The 19,515-nt window shown below is 60.9% G+C and overlaps 2 protein-coding genes across 6 annotated transcripts in view; both read right to left on the reverse strand.

Moving 5' to 3' along the window:
• Window positions 1-1,543: 1,543 nt before the first annotated feature.
• Window positions 1,544-14,200, reverse strand: IHH (Indian hedgehog signaling molecule). Its single transcript, XM_054070645.1, has 3 exons — window positions 13,239-14,200; window positions 7,124-7,385; window positions 1,544-3,682 (listed from the first exon to the last, which is right to left on the reverse strand). The coding sequence occupies exons 1-3, from the start codon at window positions 13,539-13,541 to the stop codon at window positions 3,021-3,023; spliced, it is 1,227 nt and encodes a 408-aa protein (XP_053926620.1). The 5' UTR covers window positions 13,542-14,200; the 3' UTR covers window positions 1,544-3,020.
• A 4,641-nt stretch (window positions 14,201-18,841) lies between these two features.
• The window catches only part of NHEJ1 (non-homologous end joining factor 1), a 44,978-nt gene continuing 44,304 nt past the window's right edge, over window positions 18,842-19,515 (reverse strand). For all 5 annotated transcript variants that reach the window (XM_054070152.1, XM_054070155.1, XM_054070153.1 and 2 more), the window contains exon 8: window positions 18,842-19,311. In XM_054070152.1, the coding sequence (XP_053926127.1) occupies window positions 19,231-19,311 (81 nt within the window). In that variant the 3' untranslated portion in view covers window positions 18,842-19,230. The remainder of the gene's footprint in view (window positions 19,312-19,515) is intronic.

The following is a 19,515-nucleotide window of genomic DNA, read 5'->3' on the forward strand; positions in this document are numbered from 1 at the left end:
GCCACCCACTAGCATCCCCATCCATCACCACCCAGCCGAGACTGGCACCCTGGGAGACAGGATTGCTTCAGGCGCCCACAAGCGGCAGGGCAGCCCCCAGGCAGCTCTGGTTCTCCCAAGCCTGAGTGATTAGAAAGGGGGGCATCCAGAGGAGGAAGAGCTCCCCATAAACCCTGTCTGTCAGCTGAACATCATTTTGTCCTCACTGTCTTCACCATAGGGATTTATGGGGCCAAGGGTGGAGTTAATGGGGCTTCAGGAAGGGAAAAGACCCCAGAATCTTATTTATGGGTGTCTCCCCTTCTTCTCGCTGTCCTGGGTCTGGCCTATAGCCAGGACCTCTCCACTTTCTCCACTTCCACCCCAAAGCAGCCCACCCTGAAACCCTGCAGCATCCTCCTAATGAGGCAAAGAGCTGTTAGCCCGTACTCAATGATACCATAAAAACCTGGGCCTGAAAATGGGGCATACACAATGCCATGGGGCACCTCAAAGGACACATCCTCTCCCCATCCAACCTCTGCCTCCGGCTCCCCCCTCCACGCCTGCAACAGCAGCCTGATTGAAATTTCACTCCATAGAGTGCCTCTTGAAAGCCTGACCCCGCGGCCCCCCTGGGGACCAATTTGTCCTTCTCTGTAATAAGAACCTAATTAAATTAGCTCAGCCGCCTCACAGAGCCCTTAAATTAGCCACAGTGATGAGGCCCTTGCTGACAGCCTGCTGTTGGATTGCTCTGCACCCGCCATACTGTGGAGTCTGGGGAAAGCTCTGAGGGGACCCCACTCCCAGTCCCCCCAGGAGACCAGGCTTGGAGATGGGACAGGGTGTGCAGAGGGGTGCATGGGTGGGATAGGTGTAGGGTGCTAGTTGGTAATCTTTCCTTCTGCTGGCATGGGGATGGGGTAAAGCGGGGACAGGGCTAGTGAGGGGCAAGAGGACTAGCCAGCACTAGCCTAAAGTGGCATTTGAAAACTGACATGCAGGGCAGGAGGTCCATCTTCTCCAGGAGCACTGGGTTAGCAGTTGTTGGAGAGCATGGGGAAGGGTGTCCCAGCACAGGTGGGTGGTGGGGTGATGGGCCCAGACTGGCATGGAGAGGTGTCCTGGCAGTTCCATAGTGGCTGTTCCCTCTCCTACATCCTGCTCCTCTTGCCCTAGTTTCCAGGTGGTCTTGGTGACACCTTGGTCCCATGTAGGCTGGGTCACTCCTGCAGCCTCCTCATCACCCCTGGGAGGCTTCCCACCTCTTCTGGATTTGAGGGAGTGGGGAGGGAGAGCTTGCCCTTGCTGGTGGTGGGCATTGGGGAGGAAATTTCTTGCTCCTAGAGAAGAGCAAGATGCCCTCTGCCCCTGCTTGCTCTATTTATGATGGGCACCAAGTATCCCTGATCCCTTCCTGCCCTCCCCACACCAGAGCTCAGAGTGCCCACCTGGGAGACGATGGATTTATTGGTCTGTGTCCCTGACCAGGAAAGGTACATCCAGTGAAGAGACAAAAATACACTTGTCATTGGCTGCGCTTGCACTTTCTCACTTCTTCCTGGACGACAATCACCATAAAAACGGTGCTTTAAAATAATCTTTAAATAATTTCTGCTTTTTTTTTTTTAAAAAAAAAAAAATCCCCCCAACCAAACAGTTTTGCCCCCCACCCGCTCCCATCTCACCCCGCACATGCCCACGCTGCTTCCCATCTATGGTACATACAAAAAGCAGATAAATAAATAAAGACGCGTGATGCTGCAGCGTGGATGTGGGTCACAGCTCTCCCCCCTAGACCCCTCATCTCTGCTAATGTGGAGCTAGGGGAGGTTGAGGCTCTAGGTAGGATTTGGGGGGATGACTGTGGCTGCAGCTATGATGGGGCCCCCCCTTGGTTCCAAGAGCAGGTGAGCAGCAACAAGTTACCCTGAGGGTTTGGGGTGCTGGAGGGCTGGGGAGGTCAGGCCAGGCAGGGTCTGGAGAGTGGGGAGGGTTTTTTAACTTTGAAGTGGGAAAGGCATGGTTTTGGGCTGAGCCAGCTCAGGATGGGATGCCAGAAAAGCAAGGGAGGGAGTGCTTTCTCCCCAGCCACTTTCCTCCCCTCTGCTGTTCTCACTCCTGCTCCCACCAGTGCATGCCGATGACTGGCTGGCACTCACACTCTCCTGCCTGCACATCTGCTTTCCCCTCATGCCAACTAGAGCCCCCTGTGCTGTCACAGTGTCCCCACAGGCATGCCCAGCCAGGTGGCTACGGTGCTGGCTTTGGGCAGAGATTGGGGTCCTGTTCTCCAGCCTCTCACTCCAGTGGCACCTGTGACATCGAGTCACAGGTCTTGTGCCAGAGCCATGCTGGCCCTTCCAACCCTACTCAGGTATACAGATGCTGGTTTTGGGTGCCCCCCTGCACCCAAAGTCAGGACTAAGGGCAAGTCTCAGGACCAGCGTCACTCTCCTCCCAGCTGCCATGTCCCAGAGGCGGGAATGACATCTCCTGCCTTCCTGCCCAGCCTACCAGCAAAGGGCCCTGAAGTCCCTCTCCTAGAGCACCCCCACTGGGTGCAGCCAGGCTGGGTGACTCCTGGAGTGACTCCCTCTCCTCTCCTCTCCTCTCCTCTCCTCTCCTCTCCTCTCCTCTCCTCTCCTCTCCTCTCCTCTCCTCTCCTCTCCTCTCCTCTCCTCTCCTCTCCTCTATCAGATCTCCATCAGCTAATCTGCAACACGCACACACACATCACACACACACACTCATGAATAGCAGCATGTGGGTCCAGCCGGGGGCACCTCCATGACCAGGGTGGATGCCCTTCATGCCTTCCCACTGCCCCCAGGAACAGGGGATAAGGAGGGGGCTGTGGGCATGGAGGAGGCACACTGGGGAGCTCCGGTGCCCCTCAACTGGGAGGTGGCTATCCTGGAGCAGGCAAGGCCAGAGGCAGCTCCCCATGGGCATCCAACTTTGGGAGGGGGTGCTGGCCCCCAGTGAGCTGCCCTGCAGCCACCACCTCCACCAGCAGTGCCAGCTGGGATGCACCCTCAGCTCTCTGCCCAGGGCACCCCCAGAGGGTGGAAGCTGTCGGGGGGCAGGAGCAGCCTACCTAGACGGTAGAGCAGCCCTGAGTACCAGTGCACACCATCCCCCTGCACCCCCGACCATCCCACCAGGCTGTGATAGAGCCGGAATGGCCAGAAGGCCAGCTGCGCGAGATGTTGCTCCTGCACCAGGGCAAAGCATGAGGCCACCACACCATCCACCACCAGTGTCCCGTGGCGTGTCAGTGGGGCGTAGGCTCCCACATCCCTCCGGTCCCACACCCTCACCACCTCAGCAGGCTGCAAGCCACTTTCCCCCACCGCCACCAGCACAAAATGTCCAGGGCGCACATGGCTGGCAAAGGTGGGGTGGAATTGTGTGGCGGGCGCAGAGGCGTTCTCAGCCACGAAGAGCAGGTGGGTGGGCGTTAGAGTCAGGCGCCGGGGCGGCTCCCGTGTCTCGATGACGTGGAAGGAGGTGAGGGCACGGGGCTCCTTGTCGAGGAAAGCCAAGAAGTCGCTGTAGGTGGGCCTGCCTGCCCCATCCATTGCTAGCACTCGCTGGCCCGGGCGCAGCGCCCACAGTGGTGTCCGGGCACCATTCTCCAGAGTTGCCAGTGCCCGCCCAGGGAAGCAGCCCCCTGTCTTCGCAGCTGCCGAGTGCTCTGCGTGGGGAGAGAGAGAGGACAGGAGGGTTACCCATCTGCCAGACCCCCAGCATCACCTTTCCAGACCCTCACAGGCTTCTCAGCTCTGCCCACCTGGCGATAACCCTGCCCTGGCATCACCAATGTGTACGTGTCCCCTACACACCCCAGCCACCAATCTGGCCTCCCTGGGCACCTGCTCCCCCAGCCACCATGTCGCTAAGGGTGGCACTTGCAGGCTCGAGACATGCATTACAGAACCTGCTCCCGCTGCGGTGCCAGGGCACAGGGACTTCTTTGCAGAGCCAGGCCCTGAAACCCACCTGGCAGAGGGAGTGGGGCACAGCGAGCCCTGAATGTGCAAGGCAGTGCCAGCGAGCACCCAAAGCTCAAAAGAGTGGAGGCAGAGCCCTGAATCAGTGGCAGGCTAAGGAGCAGAATACCCTGTTGCACTCTGCATGTCCATAGCATCACCATCCCCTGCAGTTCTGGGCCTGAGTATCACCAGATAAGATGCTGCAAGGAACAGTGCAGGGTGCAGTGCACTCCCTCAGCACCACAGCACTCCCTGAACCCATGCTGCAGCCCTGCTCCCTTCTCCCACTTGCACACCCCTGCACCACTGATGCCAGCTAAACCCCTCTCTGAGCTGCAGGAAAGTGTCACAGCCTGTATCCACCATCAGGCAAATGCCACCAGCCTCCTAGGCAGGGCTTTGCTAGCAATTGCCACAGGGTAAAGCACCCAAACTCTCTGCAGCTTGTCCTCTGGGATGGTGGCACTGTGGTTCCAACCCTCCCCAGATGAAAAGATGCAGCAAGTCACCTGGCACCACCAGGGGCCCATCCTGGCACTTAACAGGGGAATCAAGGCATCACAAGGAATGGTGTTCAGCTCCCCCAAGCCCTGGCAACCCCCATCTTAGTGTCTATTTGATGCTCTACCACTATCTGCCAGAGGCATCTCATCTAGGGTTCTGATCCTGGCCCTGCACTTTCCCAGCCTGGAGCTCCCAGTTCCTCTCCCAGCTCCCCCATTTAATCCCTGAGTGTACCCACCCAGATGGCACTGCCCCCCACCCCTTCCCAGCTTCAAGCAGAGCAAAATCCCAGCTCCCAGGCCCATGAAAAGAGGCATTCATCTCTGGGACAGAATCCTTTTATTGCTCAGATGAGGTGCGGTAATTTGCCCCATTGCCAGCCCTGGAGGCCAGGTCCCAAATCCTGCACCCCGCACCCCTGGGCAGGCAGCAGAGCTGTGGGGAGAGGCTGGCGGGAGGCTGAGAGGGGCACCTGGCAGAAGCAGGGGGCACAGGCACTGGACATGGAGGGGTGTGCGAGTGCAGAGGGTACACGAGGAGACACAATACATACAACAGGCCACGCAGCCATCCGTACAAAAATAAAAGCCATTTACTACGAGGCAGGGGCAGCCCAGCTGCCCTCTCTACATGGCTCTGGGGTGTCAGGATACGCACCCCACAGCCTCCACAAAGCATCCTCAGGCTCCTCATGACATCAGGTGCAAATATGGGAGACCTAGAGCCCCGGGGAGCCAGTGCGGAGCAAGGGGCTGCGGCCAGCCTCCAGAAGCTCTCCAGGGCCTCAAGGCCCTGGTCTGCTGCCTGGATCGTGGCATCTCTCTTCGGTCGTTCCAGGGGAGCATCCCAGGATTCAAGAGCATCTGTCCTTCTCCAGGGGCTCTGCCCCACCGCTCCAGTCAGCCCCAAGGCCTCGCGGTCACGGTCCTTCCTTCGGAGCCTGGCCCCACTCCTCCAGCGAGCCCCACCGGGCACCCTGTGGTGTGGGAGCCCTGGTTCTTCGCCCACGCTTTGTCTCTCTTCTTTGGGGGCGCGTCGCTCCCTTCCTGCGGTGCGGTCGCCCCATCTCCATCGCCGGCTGGCATCGCGCCCCTCCTGGCATCGGCACGGGGGAGCGGGTCAGCGCGGGGGGGCAGGCTGGCGTCTGGGGGTGTCAAGCCGCTGGCCACGGGCTAGGGCAGTAGGACAGGCAGAGTGCAGTGGGAGCTGAGCCACGGCACGAGAGACGCGAGGCAGCGCCGGGGCACCAGCCCTGGCACCCCAGCGGCGTGCGGGCACGCCCGTGGGCACGCGTGTGTAGCCGCAGCCCTTTCCCTGTGCGTGTAGCCACAGCCCTTTCCCGAGCGCTCTGGGGGCAGCGGAGGCTCTCCCGCACGGTGCCGGGGTGCGCACGCCAGCCCGCCCACAGGCACAGCGCGACACGGGCACAACCGCACCCGGGCAGCCGCGTGGCCGGGGCCGAGCGTGGGGCGCTGCTGCCCTCTGCCGCTCGGCGGGGAACGGGGCTGCAGCATCCCAGGCAGGGCAACTCCCCCTCGGGCTGCAGCATCCCAGGCAGGGCAGCTCCCCTCTGCCAGGCTGCAGCATCCCAGGCAGGGCAGCTCCCCCTCGGGCTGCAGCATCCCAGGCAGGGCAGCTCCCCTCCGCCAGGCTGCAGCATCCCAGGCAGGGCAGCTCCCCTCCGCCAGGCTGCAGCATCCCAGGCAGGGCAGCTCCCCTCCGCCAGGCTGCAGCATCCCAGGCAGGGCAGCTCCCCTCCGCCAGGCTGCAGCATCCCAGGCAGGGCAGCTCCCCCTCGGGCTGCAGCATCCCAGGCAGGGCAGCTCCCCTCCGCCAGGCTGCAGCATCCCAGGCAGGGCAGCTCCCCTCCGCCAGGCTGCAGCATCCCAGGCAGGGCAGCTCCCCTCCGCCAGGCTGCAGCATCCCAGGCAGGGCAGCTCCCCTCCGCCAGGCTGCAGCATCCCAGGCAGGGCAGCTCCCCCACCGGACTGCACCCTCACACAACCCCCTCCCAGCTGCAGGCAGGGCCTGAGAGAAGCCATCCCTTGCCCTCGCTGCACCGTACAGCGGGAAGAAAACACCACCAGCAATGATATCATCCCTCACTCCAGTCCAACTGCCCCTATCCTCAGCACCTTACAGCTCTGTTCCCCGCCACAGAAGACACTGCACAGTGGAGATATGATTCCAGAGCACTCTGGCCCATTCCTGTTTGGACGTCCCCAACCCTGGACAGTTAGGGCTGGACAGCAGGAGATCAAGAGCAGTGGAGGAGGGCAGGGCTGGACAGGGCTGAGCATGGGCAGCTGGGCACTAAGTGATGGCAAGGGCAGGAGCAGGGACACAGATGCAATGGGCAGACTTGGGGAACAGGCTGGGGAAAAGGAGACATGGGGTGGGAAAAGGAGGCAGGTAGAGAGGATGGGTCAGGCTGCAGGTTTATGGGAGCTAGATGGGGAATTTGCCCCATGGCGCTGCTGGCCACGGGTGTGTGACTCACTCACCACCCGACTACCTGCCTCAGATAGGGAAATCAGAGCCAGCACCACCCCGGCAGCACCCCACCCAGCCAGCCAGGCTCCCTGGTCATACTGCAAACTAGGCCCCCAGTCCTGCTCACTGCATCCCCCCAGCCTTACCTGACTTGACGGAGCAGTGGATGTGTGCCTTGGACTCGTAGTAGACCCAGTCAAAGCCGGCCTCCACAGCCAGGCGAGCCAGCATGCCATACTTGTTGCGGTCCCGGTCCGAGGTCGTGATGTCCACAGCTCGACCTTCATAATGCAGAGACTCCTCTGAGTGGTGCCCATCCTCGTCCCAGCCCTCTGTCACTCGCAGCTTCACTCCTGGCCACTGGTTCATGACAGAGATGGCCAGGGAATTCAAGCGGTCCTTGCAGCGCTGCAGGGCAGAGTGGCAAAGTCAGTAAAAGCTTTTTGGAGGCAAGGTCCACAGGTTGTATCCTACTATGTTTCTGCAAAGACTCTCCGGTCCCCTTATCCTTTGGGGTCTGGTTCAATGGGGGAAGATCTGAGAACATGAGGTGCCTTGTCCAGCCTGTGCCCTCTAGACTCCCTGCAGTGCCCAATATCCCCTTGCTTCACACAGAACCTCCCAAGTGTATGCACTCCAGCAGGGCACTCATCTCCCCCTCCGTCTCTCCCTGACTTCCCAGCTTGTTGAAGAGCCTGCTGAACAGCAGACCCATGGTCAGAGTGAAATACCCTCTACACTCCCAGGCCACCTCCCCTGCATTAGCACTGCCTCAAGGTCTTTCAGCTGACAGGAGGAGGATGTGGGAGCTGAGATTCTGCTGCCTTCCAGCTGGGAGGATCTCCCAGGGTCTCCAGCACTGCCTGTGGACACAAACAAAACAACCTGCCCAGTCCTCAGCACAGCTCTGCTAGGTATTACTCCTCAAGTCCTGAGGCACAAGGACACACTGCTGGGTAGCCTCAAAGATGCATCCAGCCTTTGCTTGTGTGGGAAATGCCCAACCCACCCAAGACCTCTGTTGTGCTGGACCAGAAAGGGTGTGACGTGAAGCCCCTTCCACCTGGGCAGGGCTGAAAAGCCAGGGCTGAGGAAAAGCAGCAGATCCCAAAAGCCCCAGACCTCGTGGCCACAGAGGTCACACAAGCAAGGCAACTGCCCTGCCTTATCCACCTATGCCATGGCCCTCCCCAGCAAGCAGAGGGATGCCATCCCTGAATGCCTGTGCCAGAGCCTTGCCCTCCACTGCTGTTTCCCTCAGCCACAGCTGCGTCTCAAGGAGGTTTGCCCACATTTCTGGACCCTTCCCCTGCTGGAAAAGGGATGGAGGAGAGAGAGTGGTAGGAAAAAGGTGTAGGAAAAGCAATATGAGAGCTTCTACACAAACCCAGGTGAATGGACTAGGATTGTGCAGCCTGGAAAGGAGATGCTGGGAGTTCTCAGAGCATGCTATAAAATCAGGATGAAGGACAGAGCATTCATGGTCACGCAGAAGGCTGATCCTGGGAAGCACTAAATGAAACAACAGGGCATCAGTCTAAAACTCAGCCACTGCAGGAGATGTTTTCGTGTGATGCCCAGCTCTGCAGTGGAACTTCCCACCACAGCATATTGTGTTGTGAGACAGTCACAGCAAGCATGAGCCAGGAATATAAAACCTGACGCTAGCTACACCTTCAGCTTCAGAATTGCCCCAGCACTGCTTTTGCAGGGGGTTGCCACCAGAACACTTGGGCCCTCACCCTATCCCGAGGCATCTGCTCCCATCCAGGGGAGGTGGGTGCTGCTGTTCTCAGAGAAACCTGGTTGTGCTTGGCATGGTCCAGGCCCTGGGAAGGGCAGTGCCAGGCAGGCCTTTGCCCCACATGGGGTGGAGGAGCACCTCTGCCCTCGTCCCATAGCTCCCTGGGTGTGGGGAGATAAGCCAGGAAGGTGTTGGACAAACAGTTGCAAGGGGAGGAGGAGAAGGAGGGAGGGGAGTGACTTTTGTTCCCGTTCAACACCACTGTTGTGCCACTCAGCACATGGCACTAGCAGCTCCCAAGGCCCTTGGCCCCATGGGGACCCTGCAGAGAAGGGCAATAAGGAGGTTCGGGGCTGGAGGCAGGCAGGGAGTCCTCAAAGCCCCCTGCATCCCTAGTCACTCCAGGCATCCCTTTGCTGCTCCTGCTCTGGGCACCTTTCTTGCCCTCACTGCCAGCCCTTCTGCTCTCTGGGAACACAAACACCGAAACCCTCCAACCCTTGTCCCCAGCCAGACACACCGCCTGCCACCATCCCCTGGGGCAGGGACAGCCTTTCCTAGCAGGACCCCCCTGGGCTGCCTTGTTCCCTGCATGCGCCTCTCCCAGCACAGACCCTGCCTAGGCTCCCTCCTCGCCGGGCGCTGCCCGGGGCACGAAGCGGCAGGCAGGGCTCCGGAGCACTCTGCTGTCCCCGGGCTGCCCGGGACGGAGGCTCTGCCTGTGCCTTTGGTGGCCAGCAGGTGTCAGAGCATGGGCAGGGACCGGCGGGGAGGGAGCAGGTACGAACGGGGAGGGAGCGGGCGCGGACGGGCAGGGCAGTGGACAAGGAGCTGGCATGGATGGGTAGGGAACAGGCAGCTACGAGCAGGGAGCAGGCGGGGATGAGCAATGATAAGCAGGGAGCAGGCAGGGATGGGCAGACAGGTGGGATGGGCAGGGAGCAGGCACAGGAGGCAGGGAGAAGAGAGAAGTAAGGGATGCGCAGCGATGGGCAAGGAGCAGGCAGCAACGGGCAGGGAGCAGGCATGGGCAGCAGGGAGCAGGCACAGATGGGCAGGGCGCTCGTAGGGACGGACATTGACTGCCCAGAGGCTCTGCTGCCCACACAGACAGGTACACAGAGACCAAGAAATCTATGGGCATAGGTTGTCCACTGGCTCAGTGCTTGCTGCGGGCTACAGCCCAGCTCCTCCCCACGCACAGCGCAGAGGGGTTATAGCATCCTCATGGACCAGGGTGACCACGCTTGCCTTTGTGGCGTGGTTCCCCTCCTGCCTGGAGGTGAATACAAGGTCTCGAAAGGTGATGCAAAGACATGGAAATGCCTCCATAGACCATTGGGTCCTCTGAGGTCTATCCTGGAGTGGGATGTCCAGTCTCAGCCATGTGGCACTGAGGCCTGGCCATGGCTCATCAGCCCTGGTGCTGCTCTGGTGCTCAGCCAGGAGACTGAAAAGCCATGCAACAAGAAGAGAGCCATGGGAAGGCAGGTGGTGACAGTGTGTGTGTGGGGACACAGCTTGTCCCTGTAGTGGCACAGGTGACCGGACACTCCCAGGACACACACACGATGGAGCTCCATGTCACCACCCTGAGCCAGGTGGTTTTGTGCTGTCTCATGTGTGTCACAGTGGAGATCCTGGGGATGAGTAGACAACCTGACCAACATTAGCATCTCCATTCTCTTGCCCAGACAACCATATCCTGTGGGGGAAGCCAAACCCCTCTGGGGAAGGCAGCAGGTCTGGAAGGAAGGGCACAACTCCAAGACAGGGCTCAGCCAGTGGGGACTCCAGGGCCATCTCAGAAGAGGTATGCAAGACACTCAGGTATGACCACAATCTCAGCAGAGGGACTGTGGATGGAGCGTGTTTGGCCACAGCTACCCCTATGTCCAGAGGCCGGCCAGGAGAAGAAGCCTTCCATTAGCAAGGAACCCCTGAGGTGAGGTTTCTCCCAAAGGAAGCCAAGTCCTGTCCCTAGATCTCCATGAGCATTTCCTCGCCACTGCAAGGATGGTCTCCATGCCCACTAGACCAATGGTGGCTGCAAGAGTGATGGCTGGAGTAGGGAGAGGCTTGGCTTTGGGACTCCATGAGAGAAGGGGGTCTGGGACATTCCTGGGCCAGGCTGCCAGCGAAAGGTGAGGCGGGCTCTGCCTCCAGCCTTATCTCGGCACCTCCGAGTGGGACCAGTGAGAGCAAACACACAGGAATTCTTGAGGAAGATGAAACGATAAAGGAAAGGCAGGCAGAGAGCAGCACTGCCCACCCCCCCCAAGCAGGCGGCATCTTCCGGCTGCCTGGGACACCCAGACCCTTGGACTTGGGTAAAGAAAACAGGTTTCAAGTGAGTCAACAGCAGTAAAAGCCAGCACACTGGGGGAAGGGACAAGGAGTTGGGTCAATGGCCCTTCCCAACCTATAGCAACACAGGCCATGGTGCCAGAGCCACATCTAGGGGTCATCTCCCACAGCCAGCGGCCACTGAACAAGCCCGGGGGGCTGTGGGATGGCAGGAAGCTATCAGAAGCTATGCCACCTCCACAGCAATGGGGGCAACTCCCTGCAGAGCTGCCCAAGGCACCACAGTTCCCATCTGTGCATGGACATGCAATGGCCGGGGATCCTGTGCGGCAGTGTGATGTAAAAGCTTTCATTTGGGCACCCCAAGAATAACATGGAGATTCCAGGTACCCTGGCAACAACACAGCAAGACAGCGGGAAATGTAGGATTGGCAGGTGTACCAAGGGACACTGGCTCAGTTAAGGCAAGTGGTGGGAGCACTGTCAAGAGAGAACACAGCCAGAAGCACACTCTTGCCTCCAACTCAAGCAATATGATGTCACCTGCATCCCCAATGCATGGACCAGCAGAGCTCACCACTTCCTCAGCATCCTCGAGGCTGTTTCCCATGGGATGCAGGCTCCAGCCCAGCCCCAGGGCTCCAGTGACTAGCAACCGTGACTTGTGTAACTGCCCAAACTTGATGCTGCCTCACAGGGGATCTTGGTCCCTCTGCTGCAGTCCCCAGCCTAAGGACCACCCTGGACCCCTGCCCCTGCCCTCAGGCACCAGACTCCAGGGCACACAGAGTTGCAGAGCTGTCAAGTCAGCACACAGGCAGCTTCTCCTCCCACTGTTACCAACACTTTGGTCAGAAACCATGGCCTCAGCACCTAACACCACAGCCATCCGCACTCACCCACGTGCCAGCCCCATATCAGGATGTGCAGCGGTCAGTGGGGCAGACCCAGATCCACCCCCCCGCCTCACCAGGGAGCTCGCTTAGGCTGTAACCCAGTGCTGAGGCTGGTGGCCAGGTTTCTTAGCAAGGCCGTGCGGCTCCTTATCTGCATTCCTGAAACCCTCAGGCATTCTCCTGGCAATATTAAAACACAGAGTAACCTTCGTCCAGCATCACACCCCTCTGCTGCTGTCTTCTGTCCCCCTCACCCCTCCTTCCCGCCAGCCCAGGGCACTCATAAGCTGGCTGCAGCGAGGAGTTTGCAACAACAGGTTGTGCCCGTCCCCAAGGGTAGCAAGATGAGGGCAGCCCCCATCGGGCACCCTTCACCATCTCACCCAAGACACGTAGGACTGGGGTATTAAGGCATGGCACAGGGTTTTGTCAACCAAGTGGGGACAAGAAAAGCAAGAGTGCTCCTAGAGCCTGCTCCTAGAGCCCAGCTTGCTGCTCTGCCCACACCAGTTACTGCCAGTGCATCGGGCTCTGCTCTGCCCCTCGGCTCCAACAGGCAGCTCTCTGCTCTGCCAGACAGTAGGTAGAGCAGAGGGGCAACAGCAGGCTGGGTGCAGCTAGACAGGATGGGTGCAGCGGGGCAGTCTGGGCACAGCGGGACAGGATGGGTGCAGCGGGGCAGGTTGGGTACAGCGGGACAGGATGGATACAGCTGAGCAGGATGGGGGCAGCGAGACAGGCTGCTGCCCGATCAGGGAATGGCTCAGCAAAGCCAGCTCAGAAGTGGCTTTGCAAGATGCTGCCAGATCGAGGGCAGTGTGGCACGGTTCAGGAGGCGCCAGGGCAGGCTGCTGCCAGCTCAATAGACAGAGGCACATGAGTTGGGGTACAGCAGAGCCAGCTGCTGCCAGCTCGGGGGCCAGCAGGGTACGGGTTGGAAGGCAGCAGGACAGGCTGCTGCCACCTCGGGAGGCACAAGGGCGCACCTCGGGGTGCAGCAGGCGTGGGTGCCGAGGGGCAGCGGAGCTGGACGCTGCCATCCCGGGGGACAGGGTGCTGCCGCTCCACGGCGCAGCAGGACGGGCTGCTCCTGTCCGCTCCGGGTCAGACGCGCCCAGCCGAAAGGGCAGAGCTTCGCAGCGCCCGGCAACGGGAGATGACCGCGCTGCGCAGCCCGTAGCCCGGGCCCGACACCGGGATGCCCGGGGAGGCACGGGGCAGCCGCAGCGCCGGGTCCCCGGCGGAGAGCGGGGCGCTCCCTGTGCGCGCAGGTGCCCGGCGCGGGGGGAGAAGCGGGCGGCGGCGGAGCCGTACCTGGGTCATGAGCCGGTCGGCGCCGGTGTTCTCCTCGTCCTTGAAGATGATGTCGGGGTTGTAGTTGGGCGTGAGCTCCTTGAAGCGCTCCGAGTTGCGCGCGATCTTGCCCTCGTAGCGGCCGCTGGCCCCCAGCGTCTTCTCGGGGACGTTGGGGCTGAACTGCTTGTAGGCGAGCGGGATGAGCTTGCGGGGCGGGCGGCGGCGGCTGCCCACCACCCTGCCCGGCCCGCACCCGCGCACGGCGGGCGCCAGCAGCAGCGCGCACCCGCTCAGCAGCAGCAGCAGCCGCGCCGGCTTCATGGCGCGCCTGCCGCCCCGGGGCACCGCGGCTCTGGGGGCTCCGCTACGCTCGGCCGCCGCTCCCGCCGCCCGCCCCGGGGCTCCCCATGCAGGTGCCGGTGTTGCCGGTGCTACCGGTGCCGGCGGCGCGGCGGGTGCCCAGTGCGGGTGTCGGTGGTGCCGGTGGTGGCGGCGGGTGCCCGGTGCGGGTGCACTCCGGCTGCCCGGTACGGCTGTCGGTGGTGCTGGCGGGTGCCCGGTGCGGGTACCCGGTGCGGGTGTCAGTGATGCCGGTGATGCCCGGCGGGTGCGCGGTGCGGGTGCCGGTGGTGGCGGCGGGTGCCCGGTGCGGGTGCGCTCCGGCTGCCCGGTGCCGGCCCGCTCTGAGCTGCCGTGTCCCGGCGGCGGCAATAAATAGCGAAGGGCCGTTTGTTTTGGCAGGCGAGCGGGCGCTTGCGGGACGCGGGGCTCGGCGCTGCCGGAGCCCCCCGCGGTTTGCGCACCGGCGGTCAGCAGGGCTGGAGCCGGAGCCGGAGCCCGAGCCGCCGCTGCCTCCGCTCCCCGGGCAGGAGTGAGAGGGGAAATTGAAGAGATCCGGGACCGGGAACCGCCAGGACCGCACCCTGCCCGTGTCCCAGCCTCCCAGCGCCCTCCCTCCCTCGCCTCCTCCCCGCGGAACCTGCCCCGGGCCGCCCGCAGCCTCCTCCCCCCCGGCCGAGCCCCGCAGCCCACCCCGCCGGGGGTGCCCGCCGCCCCCTGCCCCCCCGGGAGAGCCCTGCCGCCTCCCCGGGGCGCCCCCGCCCCGCCGCAACCCCCGTCGTCCCCGGGGCGTCCCGCGGGGGCTCCCCCGGCACGGCGGGGGCGCAGGGTGGCCCCCCCAGGGCTGTAGCACCCCCGGGGCTCAGTCCCCCGCCTGCTCGCCAGGGGCTCGGGCCTGCGGGCGGGGATCAAACAGAGCAGGGAGGCAGCTGGTTGAAATTTAACCACAATATTCTCGCTCCCCATTGTTTCCAGGGAGGCCCGATATTTCCACAACAGGATTATGGCATCTGATTAACTCGCTGAGACAACAATGAGGGGCTGGGATGGGCTTCCCCTTCTAGCTGCCAAAAGGGGAAAGTAAATACAACACCCTGATTTCAGGAGTGAGGGCTTGCAGGGCCCCCCCCCCCCCCCCCCCCCCCCCCGGTTCTGCCCCAGCAGTGTGCCGGGAGGGGTCTGGCATGGCTCTACTTGCACCCCTTCTGGCTTCCTAGGACCTTCCTCGGTAAGGCAGTGCCTTGGGATGTCCCCACGCAGACAGCTCTCAGGGATGTCCCTTCAGCTCTTCAGTGGGCACAGAGTATGGGGTCTCACATACAGGGAGGCCAGGCTGTAACGGCCCTGCCAGCAGTTCGGCTCTGGCTGTGGGGCTGTGCTGGCCTCAGCAAGACCAGGCAACCTGGGCGAGAGGAATGTAGGCTGAGAAGCCCAGAAGCACCCATGAGCTTGGGATGCCGCTATCCAGTGTCCCCAGTACACCATTTCCTTTCCAGGAGCTACAGGCAAGTGCAGCTGGGCAGAGGTGTCTCCATCAGGTTTTCTTACTCAGCAGCCACATGCCATCGGGTCTTCATACTGGCTTTGGTTAGCCACAGTGAAATCCTGACACTGTCTTGCTGCTCCTGCACATGGTGGAGCAAGAATGTCTGGCCAGCAATCTTGGGCCATCCCACTTCCACAGGTCTTCACCTGATCCTTCTCGTGGAGCATCCTTCAAGGCATCAGCAGCAGATAGAGCAGATGGAATGTGCCATAGCACCATTCCGCATCCCTGCCCTAGCTTCCCAGGCTGCAGATGCAGCACAGTTCTCTGTGTATCACTGGCACAGGACAATTGGAACCTGGGCTAGGTCCACAGGGTCCTCCAGGCTGGTTTGCACTCCCACCAAGGGAATGAACCCAGCTGCTCACCTTGCCCATCACTGCCGCAAGGGAGTGGGGAACAGTATCATCTGGGGTGGTGCTGGGTCTGGGGGGTGCAGGACACCCCCAGAAGAAATGTCCTATGGCTGATGACCAAACCCAAACCTTCAAGTAACCTCTGCAGCCTGCTGGCATACACCGTGAATGTCACACACATCTGTTCTCCTCTGAGTAGCTCTGGGATGACAGCAGCCTTGCCCAGCTCTCACTAGTACAACATTTATGTCCTACGAAAGCCCAAAGTTGCAGACAGGGAACTGGGTTTGTCCATGACAGGAGCTCATACTCATGCAGGGGCTCTGGCATCCTACATCGCTGTCATCCTGGAGAGAAGTGACTGTCCTGTTACTGGGTGCAGAGTCCATCACCTTCCCGTTCAGCAGAGACCTGCTGGGCTGGCTGCACTCCTGCACGGGACAGTGCACACAGGAGACTCGCTCTCACTTATTAACAGCTCTGTGCTGATGAAGAGCAGCTCTCCAGGAACTGCCCCACCTCCAAGCATCTCCGGTCCTTCCTCAGCCCCACTGCCCTGTGCTGGTGGCAGGGGTGGCCCTGCAGCTGGGAACGCTGCCCCAGCTCTCTGCAACCCCTTCCACTGGGACTCAGGCAGGCTGCTGGAGCACCGCTGCCCACAGCACCGGCATTCCCAATGCCAGCCCGTGTTCCTGCCTGGCAAAGCCTGCTGGCATATGGGGTTAAGTGGGACAGGAGCCCCAGGAACGACACGGCGGGCAGGGCTGGGTGTGCAGGGAGGCGGCTGGAGGCTGTGACAGGGTCTGTCTAACCGGGGGTGAGGAGAGAGGTGAGGGGGGAGATTCTGCTCAGGGGAGGGGGATTTCTGCTCGGTAGCAGAAATCAGGAGACAGGAAGGGATGCTTGCTGCTGCAGCAGTAGGTCACAGACAGGAATTACCTTCCAGTGGAAGTAAGAGAGATGCAGTGTCCATCCCCGTGTCGCACGGCATCTCCCACAGCGCTCAGTCGCTCCCGGGCACCGCGGGACGCCCGGTCACAGCGCACCGCTCCCGCCCGCATCCCCACCGAGCCCCTCCTTCCCACCACCGCATCCTCCTGCCCCGCAGACCCCTCGGGGGCTCCCAGGGCTGCCCGTGGCTGGCACGAAGCCCCGCGGGGCTGCCCGGAGCCGGGCTCTGCGCAGGCGGCGGAGCCGGGAGCTGCGGTCTAGGTGGTGCTATTTCCCTATTTTTGCACTGAACGCGTTTTGGGATTTTCCTCTCCCTATTCGCTGCCTCGGTCGTCTTCTTCTCCTCTCTCGCGCTCGCTCGCTCTCTCCTTTTTTTTTTTTTCTTTTCCTTTTCTAAAAATACTTGACAGCGATTGAAAGGTCCCTTTAATCGAGGCCACAGAGCCCTTATTAAGGGCACGGGTCGGGGTGCTGGGCCGTGCCCGGCATAACGGCTTCATTAAACCCTGCGAAAACTAATATTTATGGAATCAAATTTATGGAGGCCGAGGCCGAACTTGTGGCCTTTAATGTGTGTCGGGAGCTCAAATCCAGCCGGCTCCAGGGAGGAGGGGGTGGGGACAAGGAAGGAGACCCCAGCGGGACGAATAGGACAATAAGTGGTGGCACTCCCCGGAGCTGGCGGCAACCTGGGCCAGGGAGGCACCGGTGGCCCCGCACTGGCGTCTTGGGGGCTGGGGTCCCTGCGGTGGCCTGGGGAGCATCGGCAGAGCTCTTTTTCCCGCTGATATCTTCACTCTCCTGCTTTTATCTACCCCATCCACACTCCCGCAACCCCACCTTCCCTTGCCTTGGGAGCAGGATGAGTGGAGCAGGGTCTGACCCTGCAGCAGGTCTGTATTCCCAGCTAATGCACAGCATGGTGTTCACCTGTCCCTGGGGCACAGAGCTGCAGGGCTCCCTGGGGGGACTCACTCTGCAGCGCCACGGAGCTCTTGAGCAACACCCCTGCAGCATCCCTGGGGCTGGACTGGCTCCTTGAGCTGAGCGCCCCCAGGATGATGCAGAGACATAGGCTGGGTGTAGCTGGAACAACCCGGGGGTGCAGGTGCTGGTTTACACTATCTGCTCCCTTATAGACCCCACCCGCCACCAGCAGAGCCAAGATGGGAATGTGTCACCCCCAGTGTGGTGTCTCCTCAGTCCCAAGGGAAACAGATGAGCCAAATGCCCCCACTGGGTGATAAGCCCTCCTTCTGCAGGTCCTGGCTTGCACAGGGGAGCAGCATGAACCCCAGACCCAGCAAGGAGTTGGGAGGCCTGGTTTGGAACAGCAGCTCCCAGGCCAGGAGATGGAGCCCAAATGAGTGGAGCGGAGGTTGCACCAAGGGACAATTTGGTGACAGAAGACGCATAAAGCTTAATACTGCTAAACTCCTGCCCTGGTCCTACCCTGTCAGTAGCAGGATCCTCCCTGGGAGCAAGTGCCTGACAGGCAGACACAAAGCTGCCAGGGTAAGAAGCTGGCAGATGAAAGAAGGCAGGATACATAGTGATGGCTGCCAGCAAAAGCTCCCCATCCCCTAGCTTCTCCTTCTCATAACACACCTATGCTGCTCCCTTGTAGAGGACATATAAAACAGAATCAGCTGCCCTGGGACTGACCAGCATAGCCCAGCAAAGGACCTTTCACTCCCCTTCCACAGACACAAGGGCTGGCCCAAATGCTGTTGTTTCCCCCTTGCTGCCCAGGAGAGCAGACAGCATCACTACCGCCAGTCCAGCCCCAGGGAGCAAGATAGCCAGGAACATGGGTCCTTGCTCCAGGAAAGCAGCACCCGCAGGTTGCAATCTGCCTGCAGCAGGGCTGTCTGGCTTTCTGCTTGTATTTCAGGACCCACGTGGGGTACAGGAGTGGGGTCCTAGCCCCAAAGGAAGCATGTGGAGACAACGGTTGGAAAAGAAGAGCAGGGATTAAAGGATGGTTTGTCCCCTGCCTCTTGGAGGCCAGGATGCATTAACGACATATCACCAGCCCACTAACCCTGGAGGAGCTGCCCTCAGCACAGCCAGGCTGCCTTTGCCAGCCTACTGCTACAAGGGCTTCTCCTGGCCCCAGGCACCAGCACATGGTATGTCCCCAGCACGGGACAAGGAGAGCATGGTCTCCAGGTCGTCCAGCACATTGTACCCTCAGGATCTGGGGGGGTATGCACCTCATGCACGCCCCACTCCACATGCTACTCAGGGCATGGAACAGCACAGGGTGGGAGTCACCATCCTGCCCCACGACAAAGATCTGCTGTTACCTCCTCACTGTCCAGACCCACTGTAAGCCCCTAGGACAGCAGGACCAGCATGAGGGGCAGCCAGCAGCACTGGGGTCTGCACCCCTGTCTGGACACTCTGGGCCCAAGGGAGACAGAGCAGGAGAAGAGTGATCTCACTCAGAGACAGCCCTTTATTGCAAACCCACATGAGAGCAGCCAAACCCCACGGCCTCTCTGGAGTCCCTCCTGTCCTACACTCACCCAGCAGCATCCCTCCCACTCCTGCCAGGTCCAGCGCTGGCTCCATCATGGGGCACCCTGGGTAAGCTCTACACCAGGGAAGAGGCAGAAAAGAGGTTCCTGAGACATCGTTGAAGAGACAAGATGCCCCATCACCCTGGCTAGAGATACCTCAAGAGCAGATCATGGCCCATGCCAGAGTCTGATAGGAGATGCAGGCAGGGATGCAGAGGACAATGGTTGCTCTGCACTGCCTCTCTTGGATGCTGTGGGGAGCAGAGATCCTCAGGACGGGTGGTAGCGACCTTTCAGCTGAAGAGCCCCTTTGCCTTCTTTGGCTTGGCCTTGGCTGTAGGCAGCCGAGGCTTCCGAGCTGGGGAAGAGGCCGGCTGGAATCAAAGTGGAGTCAGTGTCAGTTCTCCCCCAGGGGTTCACAAAGGATGGGCATGCATGTGCAAGCACTGACAACCCCTCATATCCACCATATTGTGAAAAACGCACATGTGCAACAAACCCACATGCTCCCCAGCCAGGATGCAAGGGGTAGGATGGGCTAGGGACTGAGCTGAGACCCACAGACCATCCTGAAAGGG

The sequence above is a fragment of the Cuculus canorus genome, chromosome 6 (assembly GCF_017976375.1).
Source record: "Cuculus canorus isolate bCucCan1 chromosome 6, bCucCan1.pri, whole genome shotgun sequence".
In the NCBI taxonomy this organism is placed as follows: Eukaryota; Metazoa; Chordata; class Aves; order Cuculiformes; family Cuculidae; genus Cuculus; species Cuculus canorus.

Coding starts and splice junctions, on each gene's coding strand:
- IHH (XM_054070645.1), bottom strand. CDS start 13,541: ATGAAGCCGGCGCGGCTGCTGCTGCTGCTGAGCGGGTGCGCGCTGCTG. Junction 7,386..13,238: donor CCGACCGGCTCATGACCCAG/GTACGGCTCCGC, acceptor TCTGCCCTGCAG/CGCTGCAAGGACCGCTTGAA. Junction 3,683..7,123: donor CCACTGCTCCGTCAAGTCAG/GTAAGGCTGGGG, acceptor CTCCCCACGCAG/AGCACTCGGCAGCTGCGAAG.